Raw genomic sequence first — 26,181 nt, 5'->3', positions numbered from 1 at the left:
CTATTACAATGTAACTATGATACCATTAGAATTCTACAAATAACAACATAAAACTAGAATAATGTGGTTCTTCATGAAACAGATGCTCTAAATTGGTCACAGTACACTGGGCTAGCCATGAGGTATGAAACCTAAACCTAAAAAGCACGTTCAATGACTTGCTGATCAATAAAGGTCAGAGTTACGATCACGTTCAGAGGAACTAGCTGGGATTATTAAACACATTACAAAATTGTACTATGAGCACATATAGTCAGTGTTCTGTGAGTTACAAAATTGTTTCACTGAAATGCAAGAGTATTTCAGTCATATCACTGGTATGTACAAAAACCAGCATTCTATACCCAGCAGCAACATCAGCCATCTGCATACATGCCATAACTTGTTCCAACTTTTCACTAGTATTTGTTTTTAAATGCAATATTCAGGTAGAGGTGTTCCTTATTTTTGTCATTTTAGGTTTTTATGTTTTCCCTTGCACATATAAATGGAAAAGGAAGAGGGTGAGAGGGAGCAAAGATTAAATGAGTTGACAGTAATTAAAACCAACACACTTTCTGCAGATGTGGCATTTTTGGTTTTTTAATCAGTACAACTTCCTCTAGCACAAAGAATCTTTCTTATTCAGGAGACAGCCTATGGGTCAGAACCCTCCTGTTGTACTACAGAGAAAATGAAGATGAAAAATAAATTGGTCTCCAATTTTTTCCTTCTTAGTTTTATAAAAAGGGGAAATTAACACAGGCAAAAGCATAAACTCTTTGTAAGGTAGCAGGCACTAGGTATACATAGGATTTCTTCATATAATATAACTTCTTTTAAGGAACTTTGTTTTATGAAGTTTTTTTAATTAACTAACCAATAATGATACTGAAGCAGGTATTGGGGAAAAATGCATTTTTAGCAAGGAGAAATCCACAGCTTTCCTGTAGAAAATAAACTCTTTTCCTCAACTTATGGTATTAAATGAAAAACAACTTTCAAAGGTTATACAAAGTACAAAACTTACTACACACTTGAGAAAGAGTGTGCAGTGTTGAGTTTCGTGTTAGAAATATGACTGAATGACATAAACCTCCTAGAAGAGAATGTAATTAACTACTTAGTGAAGCTTTAATTAGAAGTATCATGACATCTGATCCTAGATAATGTTCTACAAGCAGAGATTCTTCAAATAACAGGAAATACAGGAAGGATTATCTCTAGTGCACAACACCTTTTCCCCCAATATGCCTGTTTACGAGGGCTCACAGAGGGAAATTTCCTAAACTAAAAAAGCTAATAGGAGGCATTTACCTTATCCTGAATGTAAAAACAGCTTTTGTTAATCGTGCCTACATCTTGGTGTATAAAGAAAAGGTAGAATTCGCCTGTGCTGTCTTTAAACCCTACTTCTATTTTTTTTGTTGTAGTCATTTCCATCCATCCATCCCTCCATTGATGTGTCAGTGCAAACATATCCTGAAATTCAGAAGAAAACTTGATGGGAGAGTGAGAATTTTTCTTTTTATCTTCCCTCTGTATTAATTTCTATGGTTTTCATTCACATAATACTTTAAATATTATTTGGTTGTAAAAATGTCTATAATAAGTCTCATTTTCTTCCTGGGTACACACAGCCCCCTTTATAAATACATGTATTTTCATGTATTTGTCTAAAAGATCAGCAAAGCTTCAGGTATTGCTGCAGTGCCTCTAACACTAGCTGTTAGAAGCATGGATCAGCAGCACCCCTAGGACGTTTTACTGAACTCTCAGGTAAAAATCTATCACAAAAAGAGCAATTGATCGAGACAGTCCAGGATTTCTTTTCAAGTACATTTATGAAATAGTGCTTGTAGCATAATTGTTAATTGCACAGCTGTGACTAAGCATTATCTCATCAGATCATCCATCTCTCACAGGAAACATGATTAACACAACCCTCCACAAGTCTTTAATTGTAATTTACTAAGAACAGCTACAACTTTCTTATGGTAACTAGCATGACTGTAAAATTAAGATTTAACTATTGAAATGCCTAAGTATTGATTAAGATTTTTTGCCAATGGCAATAAGCATTGTTTCACTCATTTTAACTAAATGTGAGCAAGTGATTACACTTATATTAGTAAATTATTCCTTCACCCAATTAAGGAAAAGATAAAGAATATTTGGAATTGTATGTTAAAATCCATTTTAATTACAGAACGCTGGCGCAGTGAAGCAAGATCTTCTTGAAAAAATTATCTGCTCTGTTTCCAGTTCTTATTCTTGTTACTTGGAGCAAATAATTAAAGCTTTATACAGCTAAATCCGTATTTCGTAAAAATATATTGGGATATATGTATATATGGGATATTATTGGATGGTCTTCCTTCAGATTGTGATAGTGCTATAGAAGAACCTGTCCATAAAATGCTAATCATTAAGAAAATAAAATCGTGTCAATAATAACTCTCATTTAGGACTGATTTAGCTGCCATTTAACCAAATTTTGCTTCTGCTATCATGTATTTAATTAAAAGTAACAGCAGCTACAAAGTTCACAAAGTTTATTTAAAACTCGAGAAAATTCATATTTGGATAATGTGACAAAATTATAGGGTTGTTAGTCCAAAAAACTGTTACCTGAAAGATGAAGAGAGATTTACAAAATACAGCCGTTTACCGAGTACACTTTACACTGAGTTCCCAGACAAGTACAAAAACTAAAACATCTGCTTTAATGAGTAAGAAACTTCTATGGCACAGCAACAGCTAAACAGACTAGGTATTTATACCAAGAATTAGCATGTCGGATTTTCACCTTACTAAAAACAAGTCTTGAAATTTTGTTGTTAAAAGTACTGATTTTATTTCTATTATATTGTCTTTGTCTAGAGGCCCATGACCTTTTATTTTTCAATGCAGCACAATGATGAAATGATTGAAGATACTAGTGGTTTTAAGAAGGGTTTTGTGATCATCATGTAATGCAATCAAAGAGGAAAAATGAATGGAAGGAATATCTTTATATGGTTAAAATCTTTCCAAAATTATATACTGGGGCAAGAAGGTGGTAAAATGTATTTCCTCTCTCCTCTATTTCCAATGAAGGAAACTGTTCTTCAAAACACACGACACCTGTGAGGTAATTTCTATTAGGTGTAAAGACACAAAACACACCCTAGTGTATTTAAAGCATGTTTTTAAAATTATAAAATATGTTAGTAGTGCTGACTCCCCAGGGAATCCTTTAGATCAGATGAATATCCACTTCCACAGATGTTCTTATCTTATAACAACCAATTTTTAAGAACACCTGTTAAACATTCTACTTGGCACTGGTTCAAGTCCGAAGTCCACAATACAATGTTTTATGTTTACTTTCAGCACATTTAAAAAAAAAAAAAAAAAAAAAGAGTAATTAAAACCCAAGGAAGTCTGAATTTTCTTTACTGAATTTATATGAAAAATTAGAAGGCAAGGTGGCATAATCAGAATGAGCACAGATGAGTATCACACCACACCACACGTACATTTAAAAAGGATGTTGTCATGCATATGAAATCATGAAGTGTGAATGTCACATTTTTGGAAAAACTTCAAGTAAGTATCACTGAAGAAATACTCAGCAATACTACAGCAAATCTGTAGTTATTACATTAAATTAAATGAATTTCAGAAGTCCTTTTTGAAGGTAAATGAGTAAGCCCCAGTATGCTGATAACTACCTTGGGTAGGGAAAAAGCATCCGACCTCAGAAGCCCTCATTCAAAATCTGCCATCCTGGGATGAACAAGATCTAAGGGCTCAACCTCTGTATAAAGGCCATGGCACGTATAATCTGAATTTGATTCAAATTAAGAAAACTCTTTGGATTCTGTTGAGATGCTTACACAACCAGTCCTTTGCACAACACTTAAGAACAGTCAAAAAGAGCAGTATGTTTGCACAATTTCTATTTTAAACCAAATTTCTCTTGTGTCTGTAGCTCCACAAAGTATGATTGGATTAATAATAGTTATCACCACTGCAAAACATAAACACAAGGAGGAGGGGGGGTCTTAAGTTTTAAACATTTTACATTTCAGACATAGTTTTAAAAATATAATATGCTGAAAGTCTGCATTAAAATCAACCATTCATGAATATCAAACTCTAGTAATCAGAATTGTTTGATGGGGTTATTGGCATGTGGAGGCCATATTAAACACATATTTAATTACAAAGTGGTGTAAGTTGGGATGTTTCTCATTTGGGATATTTGATTAAATGTAGAACAGACTTAAATTGACATTGTGACTTTGAAAATGCACTGCGGTTTTTCAGAAATACCAAATTAAAAAGAATCTTTAAGGAAGCTGCCTAATAAAAAGCAAAGACACAGCTGAATTCCAGCAGATCTGGGTGATATACATGGAAAGGCCCAATTAATGAAAACCACCACAAGAATAATACTCTCACATTGTCAAACAAAGAATTTTCTTATTCTTCAGTGCAGAAAAAGAGAAAAAGAAAAGGAATCATATTTTCTCTTCTTAAACATACTCCACTGTCACCACTTCAAGAACAAAACCTTTGCACAAGCGCTGCTCTAGTTTCTACCCTTCATACCAAAACCAGATTATTGAATTATTACCAACAACTTCAAAAAACCTCTAATGACAATTTCCCTAAGTCATAAACTTACATATTTTTGTAAGTATCTATACTGGATAGCCTTAACAGAATTACATTTTCCATAAGCTGGAGAAAAATGTTAAAAGACTTGTAGTTTGCTTATGGTGTGCAGTATATGGGAACTAAGTATAAAGTATTAAAGTTCTAATGACCAGAATAGTTAGGCTAGTTATTGAAAATATTTCTCTGGACATTTTTTTCTCCTACATAAAAAATAAACTGATTTTGGACAATCAACAATTGTAGGTAATGACCTCAGGAATATAATCACATTTTCCCCTGTCCATACCAACGATGGACCAGAGTGTCCTCAGATCTACTTAGCCCATTCAATAGAGCAAACTCCTACTAACAGGGTTAAACAAACAAATTTGATCTACTCATCTATCCTTCAAGACATGCTAGTATCCAGTTAATTTCTTTTAAGAGCTGTTACATTAATTAATGCTTATATTAAAGCTAAACTCTATAGGCACTGCTTACTAGGACGTGCCTGGGCAACACCCACTGATCTGTCTCAAACATGCTGAGTAAGGGAGACAGAAGGAGAGCTGATGCAAATTAACTAAGGAGAATCAAAGATTACTTAAGTTCTACAGGATGAAGATTTTAATCAACTTCATGTCCAAAATAAAAAGCTTTATCAAAGAAAAATCTGCTAAGCTATATGCAACAACTGGAAGACAAAAAGGGAGATTGATAAAACCCAGACTTCAGTAGAAGACACAGAATGAGAGAACACCAACAACAACCATTAACTTGTTGCACACAGGAAGCACAGAATTCAAATGGAGGGATTTTTCTATTACACCAAACACAGAGGTAATATTTAAATGTTATGTAGTTGTGTCTAATGACAGTTTAGTAAAGCTTCACATATGTTTATTATCTTTTCACAGCTGCAAAATTACATATAAGATACTACTTACCTATTTTCACAGTCAAGACTAAAACACTGTCTAATCCAAGCAGACAAAAGGTAGTAAGATTCCTCCGGGAATAAAGGCTCAGACTACAGAACAATGTCATTGAGCACTTCCTTAAAACAGCAGATGAGGAATGGCAAAGCCACTCTGGAGGCAAATCTGCATCTTCTCCCTCCTAAATGAAGCCCTTGTCCACTGCATCACACGGCTTCAGCAAGACCAGACCTAAAGCTCCTGAGAGCAGGTCTTTTATAGGCAGATACAGCCTCAGTCTGCCCATGTTCCAGGCTGACCAGAAGCTGTAACGCTGTTGTGTGAGAGCGGATACAAACCCTGCTAATACTGTTGTAAGGCAGGAACTACTAGCTAGGGTTCAGCACTGCTCTAATCACAGCCACAGAGTTTTCAGACGAAGCAAGATTTTGTCTGCTAACTTCCACCATGAAGATGTACTCCTAATACAGCACGTATTTTTTCACTGTGTAACATCATACTGTGATCCAAATATGCTGAATAGTTCATGAACACATTTAGACTTCAGGTCACTTCTCAATGAATTTCCTGAAGACTTGTAACTCCGCTAGAATAGCAAAAGCTCCTTTGCATGGTTTTCAGTTTAGAAAAAAACCCCACAAATGCACCAGGTGCAATTATATGAAAATCCATACAAGTTTTTAGAGCTTCTGAATTCCAATTAGTACTATGCAACAAAAGACTATTTGAAGAACAAGACACAGATACAGGAGACATGCGTTATCTTGATTTTGCCAGGTCTAGCCACACAAACAAAGCTACCTTGTTCATTAGATACAATAAATCCACGTCTAAGTGCAATTACCCGACTGCATAATAACAGTTTTGACTCCCAAGAGAAAGCACGCAAGAGGAAGCACAGCATGTACTCTGAAAGGTAATCTGTTATTTTCAGTGATATTTTAACATTAGACTAATAAGAAGATACAGCAAACAAAGGGCTTTAAGATCTTTCAGAGGTAACCAAACTCCATTGGTATGTGGAATGTAAAAACCACTACACACCGAGGACTGCCAATATTCCTAAAGTGCTACTATTGACTGCCAATGTATAAGGTGGCCTCCCTCTTTATTTTTCTTCCCATTTTTATTTTTTATCCCATGTTCCCTTTCATCATGAAGCAGCCTGGCCTGTCACAAGGTCGATAAAACAATCTTCTGCCTTTATTCCACACTTGTGATAATAAGCAGGAACAAAAACCCCACACATTAATGTGATATACTATAGCACAGCTGCTCAGTAAAAGGCTACACTGAAAAGTTGCTGTTGTACAAGCCAGTGCTCTAGTGAGTGATGCTGCACTGGAATTCTATCACAAGAGTTTCTACACATGCAGTTACACACCTGAGATGAGATGGAAACAATTGTCTGGATGTTTTTTCCACTAGTTGAGTACACAATGTCTTAACTACTCAGCCAAAAAAATTACTTAAAACATACTATTTATATACAGTGCTCTTTTTGTATACAAAACAACCCATGCACACTCTGACTTAAAGAACTGCTCTGATATGCGAGACGAGACAGTACTTAGAAACTGGTCCAGACTACATACAATTACCTCCCTCCCTCCAAGGACAAGAGCTAGATCTAAAATATGGAACTCACTGATAGAATATACAAGAATGTCTGTTACTCTTTTTGCAATCAGAAAAAACAAAGCTCAGTATTCGTTAAGCCATTCCCCACAGAACTGCTCTCATGGATTAACTTATAGAACCCCGTCTCTAGCCAATGTAAAAATATTCAAAATATTGTCAATTTTTAGCTATTTTGGAAAAGAATCAGATCTCATTGTCATGACAGTGACATGAACACTCAGAATGCTGATCTTAAAAGTTCTGTTCCACATGATTATCTACTTCATGTACTACTAAAACTTCATTTTAATTATACCTGTAAGAGAGGATCTACTCATTTTGTTGTACACTCTTTCTGTTACTACTAAGAAAACCTTTACTTGCTATTTCAGATATTGATTTAAATTAATAAAGTGGAAGCTAAAAGGACTGACATGATCAAGAATCAGTGAAATCTGATCATTTTAGTCACAAAAAAGAGAAAGTGAAATGATTCAAACTAGTGCTCAAATGGGGGGAGGGGAATAGTCTTTCTAACATGTAATAGAAATGTGTAACAGGTCTAGGCAAGTGGAATGGCCCAGGGTACAGTGACAATATAAGAAACTTACCTATTAGACTGTAACTGTTAAGTTCAAGAAATATATTTGTCCAGACTAAAAGACAAAAAAAAAGAGGGGGTGGGGGGTGGGCACACACACCAAACCTAAGTTTAGTTAATTTGTGAGTTTCAGTGGTAGTGGAGGAGAGACATCCCATGCCTTCGGCCTGGAGTTCTGCCTTAAAGAGAGGATCAAGCTCAGCTATCTCATTCATTTGTTCATTTCTCCAATTCATTTGCTGATTGTGCAATATTTGTTTACAGCTTTCCCAGGGGCAGATGAACAGGTCTGCAAACTACCAGTGCCATGCATTGTTCAAGTTCACCCAATCCAATCAACTACCTTACAGTAACATTAACCACCAACAATAAGCAGAATTTAGTCAGTTGGTTAACACATTCAGATAATGCAATAGATTTAAATGACCTCAGGCATCGCACCTCTTTATCTAAATCCAAGGTACAGAATATGTCAAAGATTTGCTTTAGAGATGCAAAACAGCAAGAATTTCTCATTGAAGAAATGCAAATGGTTACATTGTCTCACATGCCTAGGTATCCTACATGTTTGAGAAAGAGGCTAGTAATTTCACAACAAAAAGAAAGATGTTCATTCTGACACTGGTACAGATTCATCTCTTAGGCAGTGAAAACAAAGGGAAATTATGTTCTTTAACTTCTATTGCCCGTTGTTTAGGAAGATGCAGGAGACAGCGAGGAAGAGCTTAACTATTTTATAAGCAATTCTGCAGAAAGAAAGGGATATAAAAATATGAAGTCACGTGCTGTTCATGCGCAGTATTGTGGGGGAACGCACATACTCAAATTAGACAGTAGTGAGAGGAAGAATAAAGTAACACCATGCTCAGCAGACAATATGGTGTCCAAAAATATTCAGTATGGCTCTAAGACAGATGAGAAAGTCAGTGGGTTTTGAGTGTGAAGAGTACATCTCATTTTAGCACACTTCTCCTTCCAGTATCTGGAATCCTTAGGAAAAACTGGGTGAGTATTCCGAGTGCTGCACTATTCTGGAAAGCCTCCATAATGGCACAGTGGCCTGGTACATAAGCATCTCAGGCGTAAAGCACATTCTAGAGAAGCTCTTTCATGGTACTTGAGCTCTCCAAAACTGTACTCAAACCACATTCAGCAATTTAATCTTTGCATGCTCATAGCAGTTCCTGGTGCAAGCACCCAGCAACGAGACAACCTGGGAGCAGAGACCACCAACCACCTCCTCCTTCCTTGAAACAAAACGCTTTGGGACTTCTTAAAGGGCACTACTCTGCTCAAATAAAATACAGAATAAATGTGGGGAGTGTGTGTGTGGTTTGGGAAATGATTTCCTGGGCTACTCTAAACTCAGAAGATTTGTTCAATAGAACACTAGTATGCACAGAAAGTTGGATCTCCTTCAGAAGAACGCAAGTAGAAGTAAAATAAGATATGAACACCTGATTTTTTCAGAATTAAGGGAAATGTGATCTTGAATCTTCCCACTCATTAGCTGCCAAAAAAGCATATATGATTCGTGGTTGGTAAATAAGCAACACCTGGCTTACCCTGGATAAATGGGATAGATGCTGCTTGTAGGGATAAACAAAAACTAGACCAAGAAATTTTAGTAACAGTTGTTCATTCTCTACTAACAGTCATTTCTGATCTGATCAGAGCATAAGCAATTTGATGGCATGCTTATATACAGCATAAGTGCACATGTGCACTGGACAACCAGTGCCAAGAGGCTGGTAGCTATCATATTATCAATACACAGCGCACTGTCCCTAAGCTTTCAAACTGCTAAAAGCAGGTATTCATATTGAGGCAGCAGAACTTAAGAATCTGTAGTTTAAATACACAAAGTCTCAAAAGCTTGTGTCTTCTGAGACTGTCCTATTTACAGAACCCTTGTCAACAGGACTTTGAGATAATATAAAATATTCGACAGCAGACAAGATGACAGCAGTCCTAGAGAGCTGCATTTACTAAAATCAAAATGTATTAGTAATTTGTCTTTTGAGATCCAAAATTCTCCACTCTACATGTTACCGATGACAGAACAGTTCCATCCTACAAGGTTTTTTTAAGAAGTCTTCCAGATAAAATGGCTTAAGAGAGTATAAATTAATTTGCTGTTGCTCTTTCAAGTATGATTAAGTAGTCTACAATACAGGAAATGAGAGTGATACAGCCACAGGCTGCTGCAGGGTTACCCCACTCATATTCCAGTACCTGAACCTGGGGGCAAGCCTTTTGCTTTTTCAGAGATAGACACATGAGTTTCTTTGAACAAAACTGGCTGGGGAGTCATTCCAAAGGCATCTGATATCTTTGGTTCCGCAGTTTAGTAACCAGGCCTCAAGTCAGGGTAAGGCAATCTGCATTTAAGAATAACATGAACGAGGAAGTACCTCGGGGATTAGTTAGGATATGGGAGAAGACTCCTCTCAATGGAGAAAGTTGGGAGACATTTCTTACCTGTAAATCTATACTAGTAACGACAGTAAACTGAAGCCTCCAATATCAGAGCCCACTGGGAATACTAATCTTCAAATCTGGCTCTCAGTAACAACCAGCAAGGCTAGGATTAGGAACGGTTTCTGAAAGTACAGAGACTACATAAAGTCAAAAATCCAGGTCAGAAGAAGTTGCAAAACAGTGGAAAGTCCAAGTCTGCAAATTAGAATTTCAGGAACAAACCAAAAAAGCTTACTGCTTCACAGGCATTTCTCAAGCTTCTGCTTTTTTTTTTTTTTTTTTTTTTTTCTTTTTTCTTTCTCCCCCTCCACCTACTCTGGCTTATGATACTGACTGAAGCTAGTACCAGAACTTTAAATACAGAACAGAACTTTATTCGAACATCCTCAACCATCTTCCAAGGCCAGAATTTCAATGACACAATTATTCTGAGGACAGCAGAGAGATCACTCTTCTATGAAAAGCAGTCCACCCTGACATTGGTCAGTAGATTTGTGGCCAGGTCAACTTTTACTTTGCCCAAAGTAACTCAATTTATGTCAGAACTACTGGGGGGCTCTGGACCAAAGTGATCTATTTGCTCATCAGGAACAGCTGGCTATATTCCCATTTCTCCTTTCAGACCTCTGAATTAAGAGTTCTATCAAACACATTAGCCCAGAAGGTATACTTCTCATATATCTGGCTAAGATGGAGTTAATTTTCCCCATAGCAGCTCTCATAGTGCTGGGCTTTGTATTGGTGGCTAGAAAGATGTTGATAACACACCAGTGCTTTGGCTATTGCTGAGCAGTGCTCGCACAGCATCAATGCTGTCTCTCCAAGTCTCCCCTCAGCAGTAGGTGGGCAAGATCTTGAGAGGGGACACACTCAGGACAGCTGACCAAAGGGATATTCCATACTGAGTGACAGCTGCTCAGCAATAAAGCTAAGAGAAAGGACCAGGGGGTGGGGGGACATTCATTGCTGCTACGTTTCTTTTCTGGAGAAACTGCTATGCGTACTGAAGCTCTCCTTCCTGGGAAGTGGCTGGACATTGCCTGCTGATGGGAAGCAGAGAATAAATAATTTGTTTTCCTTTGCTTCCATGCGCAGCTCTTGCTTTTTGTTTTATTAAACTGCCTTTATCTTGAACCACAAGTTCTTTCCATCTTATTTTCTCCACCCACACTGTCCTGCTGAGGAGGGGAGCGACAGTGTGGCTTGGTGGGCACCTTGCGTCCAGGCAAGGTCAACCCACCACAAGTACCACATATTAAAACAGGATCAAAATTTTAGATTAGTATAGAGCATGGGAAGAACAAGTTTGCGTTGCTTAAAATGTATCATGAAGACATATCCTTCAGTCTACTCAGGCAGCCAGTATTACTTATTTGATTGTAATTTAATAGTTCATGCTGAATGTTGTTAGGCAGTAAAGTACAACTGTTTCGTTTGTATTCTGTTAAAGTGTTTTTTAAATAGACTACAAACTGTTTAGTTTAAATTAGTCCAATTAAGGAAAGTTTTAATATACTGATACAGAAGTCACATACACAAGAAATATGATAGATCTTAACACTCGTTTCCATAAAACAAGCTTACTGGATCAACTTGGCTCTCCAGTTTTTTTGCATTTTACTATACAATTACATTAACTGATTGATATCAAACAAAAACAATTGTTGATGTATCATTTTATTATGTTCGTAATGTAAACTAGGTTAACTGCTACTCAGGTACTACTAAAACCGTAAGCTGATACATTACATTGTAGGGATTATCAGATTTCATAAGAGACCTAATACAGGTGGTGTGATGAGCAGGTACACATCCCACCACTAAGCAGCAGGTTGTCTGGCAGACATTCCTCAGCTGAAACAACTACAATCATCTCTACTTCGAAGCAAGTGTGTTTCAGAGGAAAAGTTCAAAAGGTGTTTAATTCCAAGAGTGATAATCCTGAAACTGTCTCTTTTATTCCGAGACCTAAGGAAATACCTTCTTGACAGTTCAAGTCAATTGACCTTTTCCAGAAACCTCTTGCACATTGACATAAATCTCACAAGAGAAATTGTCAGAGATGTGAAAACAATAAGTCTATTTTTGCTGAACATTGGTGGTAGGAATACAAACTCAGTTTTCAAGTTTATAAAGGAGTATCTATTGCAGTAACATTGACAAATAAATTGCCATAACAAATTATTTGCATTTATTGTTTTCAGGTAACTAAAACATATACACAAACTTTCTCTAAAGGATACTGGCCCTAATCACAGACATGTATTTAAAATCAAAATTATATAGATAATAAACCAACTATCTCACAGAATGTTTTTGAGAGTTTATTTTGTAAGTATAAAGAATGGCACTGTAACACTGTTTTCTTTTGCAGACAGACATAGGGAGAAACATCAATTTAACTGTATGCCAGTTTATTAATGATAACAATCCATATGTTCCTTAGTTTACAGTTTCTGTAAAAACAGATAAACCATAACTGTAGCCAGTCCTTTGTAGATTTTCACATTACTTAGTAAGGTTACACTAAAAAAGGAATTCTCCTTTAGATTACATACTGTAATCTATGTGAAAACCTGTATACTTCCTTGAAAAATAGTATCGCTGCCATGATGAGATTTGGTTTACTGAACAGAGAAAATAAAAGGAAGAAAAGAAGTTCAATCAAAGCTACTATTCAGTGCAAGGATTAAAAATAAAGGCAAAAGAATAAACTGGTTATTGCCTTGCCTCCACCAGCCCTACTGTGAAATTTTCATATCCTTTTAAAGATGTATCCGGCACTCTATAAAAGCAAAACACACAAATACACACAAGAAAAAAGTACTCACACTGTTTGGGTGTTGAATGGCAGCTTCGTGCTGCAGTCTAACCCGCTGTGGCATCATCACATCATCCTGGAATAAATAGCACACTGTTACTGGACATAAAAAGGGTCACAGTACAGTACTCAGACACACATTAGAATATGCTGCTAAATTACCATCATTTTACTGGCTTGCAGTCAGAAATACAAATGGAACAAGTAATGAGAGACTTTACATTTTTAGTGGATTAAACTCAATTCTGTTCAAATTGCAAGTGATCAAAACCACTACGCAGCAACAGTGTTATGATCTCAACGTATATCTTATGGGCACCCACACATTTTACATTTCTAAGGAAATTCACCAACTCTTTAACAACTCCAATAGCAGTACTAGCAGTATGCGTGGACAAGGAACTAACCTTGATTAAAAGCACGAGATTTGAGACATTCTAGCGAAGTGAGGAAATGTTCTTTGTAGTCTGGCTGTACCTTGTTTCATTGATAAGGAAAAGCTTCGGTTTCTAGATCTACTCATACATCATATTTCATGAGCAGAAAAAGTAGTATTTGTGAAATGACACAATTCTAAGAAAAAAAAAGGAAAAAAAACCCAAGAAAAAAAAGCCCACCACACACATAAAATGCATCAGCATTGATAGCGTCTTTAAAACACACCACCTGGATTTAAATTGGACGTTAGTACTTCTTTCACTTGTAGCATAAAGGTCTATTTTGTTTACATAGAAAAATACAGGTTGCCTTGTTAAGAGTTAATAACCTTGCTATCTTTCCTTGAACAGATAGGAAATACTCCTTTCAAAATTTTATTATTTCCTGTTCAAAGTTATATCCTTTCTACGCTATGGTTTTACAATCTATTAAAATGTCCAACTGTTGCACAAAATTTCTTCCCTAAATATAGTCTCCTGAGGTTTCTACCTATATTCTTTTCCATTTTGGTGCCATATTTCTTCCCTTTTAAAGAATCAGTTCAGTCTTTCTTAGATGCTGGTTAAAGCTAACACAGCCTATTTCTTTTCAGAGTATTTCCAAATGACCCTACCTTATCAGGCATACATAATTCAAAGGAGCCCTGAATTCCTGTTCTACATCCATTCTTGTAACAGTTACTCACATTTAAATAATTCTAAGGAAATTCCTTAATAAAGCCAAAAAACCCAAACATTGAATTTCCAGCTTTCACATTGAAACTTTCTGTCAAACTAATAGCAACAAAAAATATATTGGTGCTTAAATATCTAGAGCTTAGAGGGCTGAATGACCTTGATATAAAGGTGATATTATAGTATCATCAAAAACAATGCAAGGATGAAAAAGTTTTTAGAAGTGCATCTAACTATTTAATACAATTCAATTTTAAACATAAAACAAATGAATAATAAAACTGACTTATCACACGCAAGTTTAGAAAAGATGGAAGGAATAAATTATACAAAGCATTTTTCTGCATTTCGTATGTAGGATATTTTTAGTAATAAGCCTAAGAGATGTTACTGTTTTGCAAAACCAATAGAACAGAAAAAAACCTTCTGATTTCTCAACCTCTGTACATCAGTTACTTCAAAACTACAATGATATTATTTACCATCTAATCCACTTTATTACCAGAATTCAAGTACTGTACCAAGCAAATGTTCCAATAAAACTTCTACCCTATTTCCAAGAGGAACCATTATCCTATTTCTTTGTGCCAAATACAAGGCCGATTTTTGTAAATTAAAACCTGATTTTCATATAAGCAATAGGAAATATATTTTAACTGAGCTTTGTCCACTCCGTTATGAATTACTCAGGATTCTTAGATGTCTTCTTGTTAAATATAAAAAAAAATGTGAAGACAAAAGAAATCCATCAAAAAGTGAGGAATTTCAATGCTTAGAGCAACGTTACTATTATCCCTTCCAATACACAACATATGCTCTTGTGCTAAAAGATTCCACTGTTTATGATTCTGCACAATAAAGATAATTTACTCATGATAAATTTAACAGAACTCCGCAAAGATGAAAAATAATCTACTTGATTTAAAAAGGTTAAAGCAGCATGGAAGGTATTCAAACCAAATTCAAATATCCTATTCACCAACGAGATCAATGTTATGTTTTTATAAGTAGACAACTTGACAGGAAAGCTCTAGTCCTCCATAACAAAACATTAGGTCATTTTGATGCTTTTGGCAAAACTAACATGGCTACAGATTTGGGTCTTAGGCTATCATCAAGATCATCAGTGTTGTATAAAATCCAGCTGAAGAGGGGGCACTACAAGCACAAAAACTTCAAAATGCCTTTTTTTTTTTTTTTTTAATACAGCTTTGTTCTTTAATGCTGGAAAACTCTATGAACTCTTATCCTGAATGACCTTTAGAATTTTTTTTAAAATAATTTTGTCTTTTTTTTTTAATTAAGTCTTATACATACAATACACTGCTGTATAGTTCTCAGAGAAAGAGCAAGAAAGAAAAAAAAACCCCACCCAAACCAACATCATAGTAGTTTAAGACATAATCCCAAATAAAATAACAAAGCAATTAGGTGATGAGGAAGAACAGCACAAAATACAAATCATATCCCAGGCAAAACTGAGTCACATCAGTCATTTAGCTTTTTAGACTCAGATAGGGCAACAACAAAACAAAGCTAACTGCAAAATCCAGCTTCAGCGCTTTACAGATTCTTAACTATTGATGACTGGGCAGGTAGCCATAAAGTGGAAACTAAAAAATATTTACACAGAAATAATATTAAAGAATGTGATTGCATTCTAGAGCAGTGTTTAGAAACCAAATTAAATTCTAATGAGTAAAACTAAAAAGATTGTACCACAAAATAAGAGCACTTCAAAAATTTTTCAACTTCATAGGCAACCGATCGGAGTGAGATGCCCAGCTATGCACCGTACCGGTAACGTTCATGGAGTTCAAGCACTATAGTATTAGACAACTAAGATGTTAAAGTATTTTATCCAGTTGCACATTATGTAAACACAATTTTCTATCAAAACTGTTGTATTCATGATACTGAATTCAGCAACTGTGCTGCCAGACTTTGGTTTCTGCAGTTAACAGAGTCTAGTCATCTTTTTTTGGTTTAAAACTGAAACCAAAACCTTAGTAATTAGACAAATACTTTCCAAATTAGTTTTCACTCATGTCGCGTCAGACCAAACAAAAAGTACACATCTGAATGCAGCTGCTACATCAAAAAGGGAAGCATATTTAGTTTGTTTCTGTCTCCTAGGTGCAAGGAGGCAAGATAACAAGGCTAGCAGTGAATTACACTGAATACATAATTTAAAAAAACGGAAGTTTGGCAGAAGTTTCCACTGAAATTCAGTTTTCCCTGTTAACGTGTCAGTCGCTAATGGTTGTCTCCTAGCAGATATAAGGCAGACAGGATGAAGAGAGATTTCCCCCACTGAAAGAATGGACAAAGGAACAGATTTAAAGTAAATGCTAGATGAATGTGTGCCTTCACTAAGCATATACATGCAATAGAATAGCTAAATATAAAAGAACCTGTAAGGATATCTATTTTCATGTGACCCACTCACCAAACTTAATAGAAAAATTAAGAAAAATCTCAAGTAATAGCTGGGTTTACTGTCATGTAACATACACATAACTGTCATGTTACATACACACAATGCAAACAAAGCCAAATGAACAGGTAAACATAAATAGAAACCTACTTTAGGCACTCAAAATAACCCAGAATTTATAGGAATTTTGTTGATTACAAACATGTTTCCTGTTCTCCAGCGTCCATTCTGAGTAGGGAAACAATTTGCTGAAAGATGGGAGAATGAAAAGGACTTTATTTCACATGAAAAGCCAGTAGGGATTTCTAAACAAGCCCAGATGTGTTTCTGCCAGTGGGAGGCCGTGATCTCCATCACCTTTTCTGTCCGACAGGCATTCTGCCTGCTTGTGTTCGCAGAAAGCTGGCTTGTTCCTGTCAAGTTCCACACCACCTAGAGATGCTGCCAAATCAGAAAAGCTAGTTATACAGCTATCAGCTGGGCTGTCTTCCTTCCAACCTGAAGCACCATTCTTTATAAAAACACACACGATTTGTACTGAGATAATTGTCTTGTTTCCCTTTACTCATATGTTTAGCTGAAGAAAAGGAAAACCAAAGCAGTAGACGGAGCTTAAGACTATTACTCAAAGCTGTTGTTGTTCCAGTATGTGTTTCTTAAATCAGTTTGGGTAAATTCAAATGACAAGCATTCACTGGCCTCTTCAACCAGGCTGTCCACACTGTTCAGCTGGACCACACTGAACTCCACAGTGATAACTCCATGGTTTTCCCTGAAAAGCAGGGGGGGTTGCACCTCAGAAAGTAAACAGACAACTGAATGTACAATACACATCCGCTTTTTAAAACCAAGGACAAGTTCACATAAAACAACACCGTAATTATAGCTCAGTAGTGAAGTGCTTTCTTAAGCTGATGTTACAGCCTCAGCATCACACGCATTTCCAAATTCCTTTGTATTTGGCTGCTAAAAAAAAAAAAAAAAAAAAAAAAAAAGGAGGTGACACACTCCCTCCTCGCAGTAATACAATAATAGCACCTTCTTTCCACTGCAGCTATTACACATAAAATACAACCTGTAGCAACACAACGAGAAATGTTTGACTTGCTAAGAAACAATATGGCATCTCTAAATTCTTTCAATCCATCAAATGGGCATTCATTTATCCTGCACCTGCTCAGACTCTAGTAAAAATCTTTCTTTGCTGTTGTTCAGTTCAACACCTTGAATCAGGGAAGTAAAAGGTCTGGGACCACCAAAAACTGGCCTGTCAACAGCACAACCAAAGCAAACAGACTGATGCTAGGCAGTTTTCCAGAAGGCAGGTTTTTAAAGAAGCCCCACACTATCAAACACATTAGAATCGTGCACTCTAATGGCCACATACAAGTCATCTGAGCAGAACACATCCTACTGATCTGTCAGTACTTGCAAGATCTTAGTGAAAAAATACTACTTTTCTGTTTCTGCTTCTGAAATAAACTGAGGAAGAAGGGGACAACAAAGAAAACACTTCAAAGTTTAAGAAGCTGACTTTATTTAGCACCTTTCTTTTCTTGAGCATGGCAACAAAAAAGTCTACATGGGAGGATATACATGGTGGTTTTACACGCCTGAATGACTAGTACCTTCCATTAATATAAAATTAATTCTAATCTTTTAATGGAATCTTTAAATTAAGCATCACTATTAATTGATCAGGAAATCTTTGCTGCTGAAGCAGCTCCCATCTTGGTACATTTGTTCAGCAAAGGCAGTCATGCGTCTGTCTATATCTAGCTCTTCTGTAGTCACTGGAGATCACATTGGATCTTTCTCACAGATCACTGAGAAAAAACCATGTGTGTCTACAGGAAAGGAAAGCAAATAACTCACACAGTGTTCAATAGCAAAGTCAGTAAACTCAGACAAGAGTAAAACCCTCACTGTCAATTCCAAATACCCACTTTAGCTAATAAACAGATGAAAGTTTATGTAGGGAGAGATTATGACAACTAAATTCTGAAGGTTTGCTTCTTCATTTATGAAACAGAAAAGTAACATTTCACATTCCAAATCTGTTTTTAATAAATGCATGTTTTACATAACAATAAAAACAATTATATTTTGATGTTCATTAGCGATTCAGAAACATGCACAATTCTTCTGGGCAGAAGGGGCTTCTGGTAATGGAGTTCATCACTACATCCACTTACCCGCTATTTGAATATCAGCTTACTTCAGTTTTTAAATCAGAGGATCACATTTGCAAGAAATAGTACATTAAAACAACATCAGAAAGCAAATGCATGAAGTCTGATCACTGCTTCATCTCCTAAGCTATACAGATGTTTATTTGAAAGTAAGGAAGAACATTTCCAAAGTTTACTAGTGCCTGTAGAGTAATGTAATGGCAACTAACAAGAAACCCATCTTTCCAAAACCAGCAAGTTATGGGGACTGTAAAAACAAACAGCTATGTTTATAGCTGAAAGCGATCTTGAATGCTGGAGTTCCTGACACATCTACTGAGTCTGGCTAGCTAAGGTCCAACCACCTTCTTTCAAGACCCTTACGAACACCCCCGCCAATGAAGTAGTTTTGAACTTGAAACTCAAGAAAAGCATGCAATTTCATAGCAATTAAGAATTAACATTCCCAACTTAAATCATACAAGCAAATCTCACAAACGGAAAGGCACAGGTCAGCAGCTGCCAATTCAAACATGGGAATGTCGATTCTGGTGGTCCACCCTCACTTTTGGTGAATAAAACTTCACTGTTTCCCTGTGTCATTTTCAACTATTAGCAAGCAGTGACACTGTGTTAACATGGTTTAGAGTGACATCTTTGAACTGACTAAGAGTCTCAGAAATAGCGATACATTGCCAACAGAGCCTTTCAAAAGACTAAAACAAGTGTGTAAAGGACTCAAGTGAATATGACTGGGTTTGAAATATTGCAGGTCAAAAAAGGACACATTTTTATATGTCTTTTTTAACAGTCAGGAATGACCCAACTACATATTGATTACACTTGAAATAATGAGAAACTACACATATTATTAGGATGGAATGAAAGCATGTTCCTTTTTAAAGTAATACAGATTTATACAAGTGTAGGTATGTTTAAGTGCATGTCAATGAAAAAGCAGTTCAGAGCAGAAAACAGGATTTTTAGTGTAAGAGTTCTGCTGTGCTACAAATGGGTAAATGATTCTAGCAAAGATGGTAAACACCCCAGAGAAATGACAAACTAAGGTTACAATAAAATGCAACTGGTAAAGTCATAACTGCAGACAATCTGAAGAAGAGTAGAGCTAACAGTGAAATGTATTTGCATAATTAGTTCATTCTATTGTCATATTGACTGAAATTTCCTGGTGGGAAAAATGCCTCAGTAGCTTAGAGGTGAAATCTGTAACAACCACCACAGCAAAAAAACCTCCACAACAGCTATTAGTCAAACAGCTGCCACTTCATACTAGAATAGGCTGATCAAATTCTGACAGTTCTGAGCTCTATAACCTTTTTTTCCACATTTCTTCCCAATTTGTTGTCCTCACAAATCTGTGTTGAGAGACATAACACAAGCAGCTTGACTCCAGCTGGAATGGCAAGCAAAACGGTCTCTCTGGAGTCAGTACTTCCAAAGATGCTCCCACATATGTTCGCACATTCATTTCACTCAAAGAAGTGAAATTAATGTACAAGGAACCAGGATGTATTTCTTCACCTATATGAAATGTATACAGACTATTGACCCAGCCCATTTCTCTCAATATCCACCTATAGCAAACCTGAAATTATGGCTGCACTTCTGAAGGTCGATTCCCTGGCACTAGTGCAGCACATTCCAAAAGGCTGATATCAACATTCCTTCCTAGAGAGCTTGCTATTGGATTGGTGACTGAAATGAAGAAGGTAGGTGGTGTGCAGAAGCAGACTTGTTAAACAGCTGGCAACATCTGTGTTTCAGCTATTATCACGCATTTACTAACTACAGCCAAAATATTGAGCAATTTTTAGACTTGTAACAGTTTCCACATTCATTTTATTTCCTCCAAACTGTTTTCAGCAAAATATGGTGGTAATAAGGAGAGACAGTAGAAAATACATTTAATTAACACCAATCATTTAATATTTCTTTTGTATCAAAATTAGGCTTCTGATAGTTCAGAATGCCTTCTATTCTGAAGCATCTAGCTGAACAGCAGGAATAGAAATACATAGAACAGAAAATCTTGGTAGTTTCTTCCATGCTTACCCACACTAAGTCATAAAATTCTCAAATCACTTTGTGTAGGTCTCAGATTAAATATAAATTTATGGTAATGATAATATTGCACAAATCCAAAATCATCACCTGTTACATTCCTTAATAGTTGTAATTTGTTTCCCTGCTGTTTTCTTATCCTGCACAGCTAGTCAGCAAACAGAAACAACACAGCATCATGAAGATGCACTCTATATAAACACCATAAGGTAAGTAACGAATTAAGGATTCTGAAGAGGTCGCTATAAAAATATTAATTACTTTTATTTAAAGACTTTTATTTTCCAGTTTATCGCTAGTGATTTACAAACAGCTAGATCTATCTAGATTGACAAGAAAGACTAAGCCAAAATTTACCTCAGTAAATGATTCTATACAGATTTGAGACAGAAGATATGAAGCTCCATGGCACGAGAGAACAGTAGGTTAACTTCTCACTCATGCGTGGACTCAGACAACTTCAGTCAACATAAGTATGTACATAACTTATCCTATGTACTCCCTAGAATGCCCCATACAATGTGGTATCCGTGAAAGCCTGCAATACCTGAACTTCGCAAATCATAAGATCTGATTTTTTTCATTTTAGATACGGAAACAGCCTCACTGACTCACAATACAGGAGACTTAAATCCATGGAATCATTCATATAAATTAAATGGCACTTGGATTTCTGTCTACTTGAAGTAAAGCAAAAAGAACTGGATGCCGAGTTCATTCATCTCAACAAAACTGGCATCACTCCAATTACTTCATGGCATAATTTATAACGTCCCTATACTCTTTCAAAATCTGGTGACTCAGGTGATCAAGAACAGAGCAGCAGATTTTGCGTTCACACTTTCTCAAAATAATTTGTTTATGAAACAGACACTAACACGCAGTGCTGGATATGAAATACTTATTTTTTGATGTATGACAAACCGACATTTCCAAACACCATTAATTCACATATGTGATTGTGAATTCTGTGTATTAAACGATCTTCAAAATTTTGTTTCTGAAATACCCATATATACCCATATATATATCAGATATTGCATCTCAAAGCTTCACCCTCCATAAACTTACATACAAAGATTTACTTGAAATACACTCTGTAAAACAAACAAAACCCCCAAACCAACAAACTGTTAAAGGGAAACTAGGATAAAGTCAAATAAACTAATTTAAAAAGGCACACTGTGTTGCTAATAACTTAATAAAAGCAAGAATAAAGGCCAGGAAAGCCACTTGCAAAACTTAATTTCTTAAATGGTATAACAAGAAATTTCTCCTGCACTTCCGTGGGTCAGAAGAAATACACCAGCACTTAACTGTGTCTTGCAACAGTACACTGATTAATTCACAAAATTTTAACACACAAAATGAAAAAAATCCTATCTAGTTGATCTAATAAATGGAGTTTGCAAACTGAAAGATTACCCAAATTAAAACCTGTGTGCTTATAAGGCTGTAGTTTACATCCCTGCTCTCATTACACTTTCTAATAAGCACAGACAATCATAACATTAGGTTGAATCCTACCTGAAAACCTACACTTTTCAGCAGCCAGTTCATCCTAGTACTACACTAAACCATAGTTCAGAGGAAAGAATCAATCTTCAGGTGAAATTACATGAGATCAGTGAGCCTTAAAGGTCCCGCTCTTCTTGCCTGATCCTAGCCACATGGCACCGTTCCTCAGATCAGCTATGCACATTTGTGAAATCCTTCACTGCATATTAAGCTGCATAAAGTCAGATAGTTATCTGTGGGTTAGTGAGCTGAATGGCTTCACAGAAGGTATCCAACAAAGGACAGGGAAAAAAAATTCAAGATGGAAGGTGAGACCTCTCCTATTTTGCATTAAAAAGCCAGTAGATTAGCTCTTAGTTTCTCATCAATATAATTTTCCGAAGAATGTGGGAAAGAAAAATCCTGAAAACACCTAAATACCACCCTTGCCCACCCCTGCTCACAATAGCATGTGAAATCCAATAGGATTAGAGAACAGCATGAGGCTGTAGGCTTTCTACAGGTTGGAAGACAACTTTATGGCTATAAATAGTAACCAGCACATTTAACTGCCAAACGCCTTTAAACAGCTTGTCTTTAAGGCAAACCAACAACTACAGTAAAAACAAAACAATTTTATTGACAAAACTAAGTTAGATAAAATGCATTAACTTACTGAATCCAGAAAGCAGAGATAGGTTCCTGAGCTCTGAATTACTGCCTGATTTTTAGCAAATCCAACTGTTGAAAACACAAAGATAAAATTATGCAGTAGTTTTTAATGTTTGGGGTTTTTTTTAAAAAAAATCTTACTACAGTCAGGAATAGATGAAAGAAAATACAAAAATCAGTATCAGGCAAAGTACACAATTTTTCCGTACTTAAACCAAGGTAAATATTTAAATAGTATACCTATTTCAGTCGTCTTCTTTAAGTGATTATCAGTTGTAGGTGTCAGAATTCTGCCACCAAGTAGAATTAGACTACTTTTGCTAGCCCTCCATACAGACAAAACATGCAATACATATTGTAAAGGGTCCAGCTACCTAAGGTTCACATCCAGTACCTCAGATCACAGAATCACAGAATGCTGTAGGTTGGAAGGGACCTTTAAAGGTCATCTAGTCAAACCCCCTGCAATAATTCAGATGCTGAAAACCCTTGGCTGTATATACATTCATCTCAAGTCATAGCAAATAGTAACAAATCATAAAAAGGCAAAGAAAGAACAAGAGATTGCTAGGCAATTTGTTCTTCCCATCAGGGGGCCAGGTCCTCAGAAGGACTCAAAAAAAGTTATGTTCCATTATGCTTGTTAAATACAAAGTACGGAAATACAAAAACTTCATGCGCCATTCATGAATGGCTCATGTAATGCAGAGGGGAGCCAAAGCAGAACAGTATTATGTACACGGAGCACAAATCCAGCTTATGTATACTATAACACGTTATACCATCTATGGAAGACCACATTGAAATATAAATCCAGTCAAACGACAACATTGGCATCTTGGGGTCTTGTAGTTTCTGACACCTTGACGCTTGTTGAACCTTTTACCAAGCCATTTCAGACAGTTGAGCCAGAAGAAACCTTTTTTGTCAGCTTAATTTCTGAAGCAGATGACAGCACTGGAAGGTCAAACAAATGGCCAAAAAAAGGAGGGGGATCAGGAATACATCGCTCAGGGTAAGGATGGGACTGCAACAACCAGCAATACGATGAACTCAGCTTACCACTGAGATACATCTGCAAGGTAAGAGTGTTTACCTAGGATAATTGTCATATGTAGACAAGGTCTACCCAAGAACATTCTGGTCTTTGAGTTCTTCTCCTGGGCAACATAATAAGAAAAGACCATGCTATATCCAGTGTTACTCCAAGAAACGCTACATGAATTTCTCTTAGTCATATATGTAACATTTAAGTTTTGTTTAAAGTCTTTATGGAACCAAGTCAGGGAATCCAGCAAAAGATTGCTCTGACATGCAAAATGACGTGAAGGTATGCAATACTGTGGGGTTTTTATTCTTTAATGGGAAAATTGGAGACATAAAGCCAGAAAATTTCACTATGAAGCGGAGCAGGGTAATTTTAAATAATATTATCCCTAAAGTTCCTGATTTTGCATTTGAAAAAAGCAGACTTCTCTAATTCTCTACTTTTTTTTTTATGTGACATAGGTTTAAGTTTGCTAAGGAAACAAATTTCACTGGGCTCAAAGGGTCACTTAGTTTTAACACACATGCTTCTTGGCTATTTTGCTGAGTTGTCCAAGTACAGAAAAAGACTTATGACTGCATTTCCTACTGCCTCAAAGGAACATTATGTTAACTACCAACAGAACACTACTAATAAAGGCTCTTCCTTATAATCATGTTATTCTTTTCTTATGTAGTACAAGTATTTTAATCCTCACCTTCCCTTCATCATGGGTTTGTTGGATTTACGCTCTTACAGTATATTTACATATTACTCGTTCTACACATATGAATATCTAATATCACATATACCGTTACTCTCATTCTTCTTCCTATTGGCAATAAAAAAGCAGCTGGCAAAGTCAGTAAGTAGCTACCACAACAGCAGAGCTGATCCTGGCATGAGCAGTTACAGTGGGAAACAACTGATGCAAGTTAGCAGGTCTGGGCATGCCGAACAAGCAAAACCCTAATGCTGTGGAGGTCCCTGTTAAAGCAAGAGGTAAAAGAACAGGATAGAACTAAATTTGCCCAACATCAGACAAATCAGTACTCCCATACATCATTACCAGCTGTAAACCAGCCTGTACTTACATTTCAGTGCTGTCATTACTACACCCCAATATTTCAACAACCTTCAGTAGAAAATAATTAAGTACCAGGAATCGACAATGTAGGAAAAAAGTGAAGGAGACTCAAAGGCAACTACAAGATGACAATTATATTACTCTATGAACTTTCTGAAATATTTCAGATCTCATTTTCAAATACCTCACTTTAATTTTTAATATTTGTGATGACAAAAGGTTGGGAAATATTTCTTTCTCGGATTAAGCCAGAAACCATCCGGAAGCTTTTCATATACCAGCTATTTTTTTAGAGGGGAGAGAAGAAAATACACATATTTTAAGAACTGTTAATAAGAGAGATATAACTCCCTGCAGAAGAAACTATATATTAAAAATTGTTTCACCACAACAAATCCTATGTTTGGCATGAGTAAAAAATTTGCTTTAATATTACTCTACTGAAGAAAATCAAATGTTTGTGCCAGGTCTCTGAGTTTTGTAAGGCCTGCTTACTTGGTGAAAAGAGCTTGTTACCATGGTTACAGCCGTAAAAACTTAAGCCTCAGTGAGATATTAACATTCCTCACTCTTGGAAAGAAAAAGGTTTCCTTTTTTTAGGCAAGTGACCCTTTCTTTTTTCCTAGGTTCCCCCCCTTTCTTTTACATGTTAGAAAAGAATCAGAAATAAATCCTAATCTTGTGTAAATAGTTGAAGATGTGAAGCCTGACTAGTACATTGTTTCTGTACTAAAGCATCTTCTTTTAAAGGAAAGACTCCTTACAGTTGTAACTAGTCCTTAACATAATAAAAGTAAATCACTGAAAGCAAACAAATACTATGGATTTCAAGTAACCTGCTCCTAAAATGTAACAACCGTGAAGAAAAGATGTCCTCATTTTAATGGTGACCCGAGACTGACTTCCACATGAATAAGCTTGGTTTTGTTGTTTTAGAAGAACTATGCATTTCATACTATTATTTAAAACAATGCTCACAGCTGCATTCCCCCACCCCCAATTTATTAAA

At 36.2% G+C, this 26,181-nt stretch overlaps 1 protein-coding gene across 2 annotated transcripts in view; it reads right to left on the bottom strand.

Annotated features, from left to right (window-relative positions):
* B3GNTL1 (UDP-GlcNAc:betaGal beta-1,3-N-acetylglucosaminyltransferase like 1) overlaps positions 1-26,181 on the bottom strand; it is a 132,750-nt gene that overhangs the window by 99,707 nt on the left and 6,862 nt on the right. Inside the window, exons 4-5 of one of the 2 annotated variants that reach the window (XM_056328247.1) lie at positions 23,063-23,127; positions 13,098-13,163 (exon numbers count right to left, since the gene is read on the bottom strand). In XM_056328247.1, coding sequence (XP_056184222.1) covers positions 13,098-13,163; positions 23,063-23,127 — 131 coding nt within the window. The remainder of the gene's footprint in view (positions 1-13,097; positions 13,164-23,062; positions 23,128-26,181) is intronic. The other variant, XM_056328256.1, reaches the window with a different exon arrangement.

The sequence above is a fragment of the Falco biarmicus genome, chromosome 1 (genome assembly GCF_023638135.1).
Source record: "Falco biarmicus isolate bFalBia1 chromosome 1, bFalBia1.pri, whole genome shotgun sequence".
NCBI lineage: Eukaryota > Metazoa > Chordata > Aves > Falconiformes > Falconidae > Falco > Falco biarmicus.
Note: the sequence above shows the minus strand (reverse complement) of the source record. Positions and strands in the feature narration are given on the sequence as shown.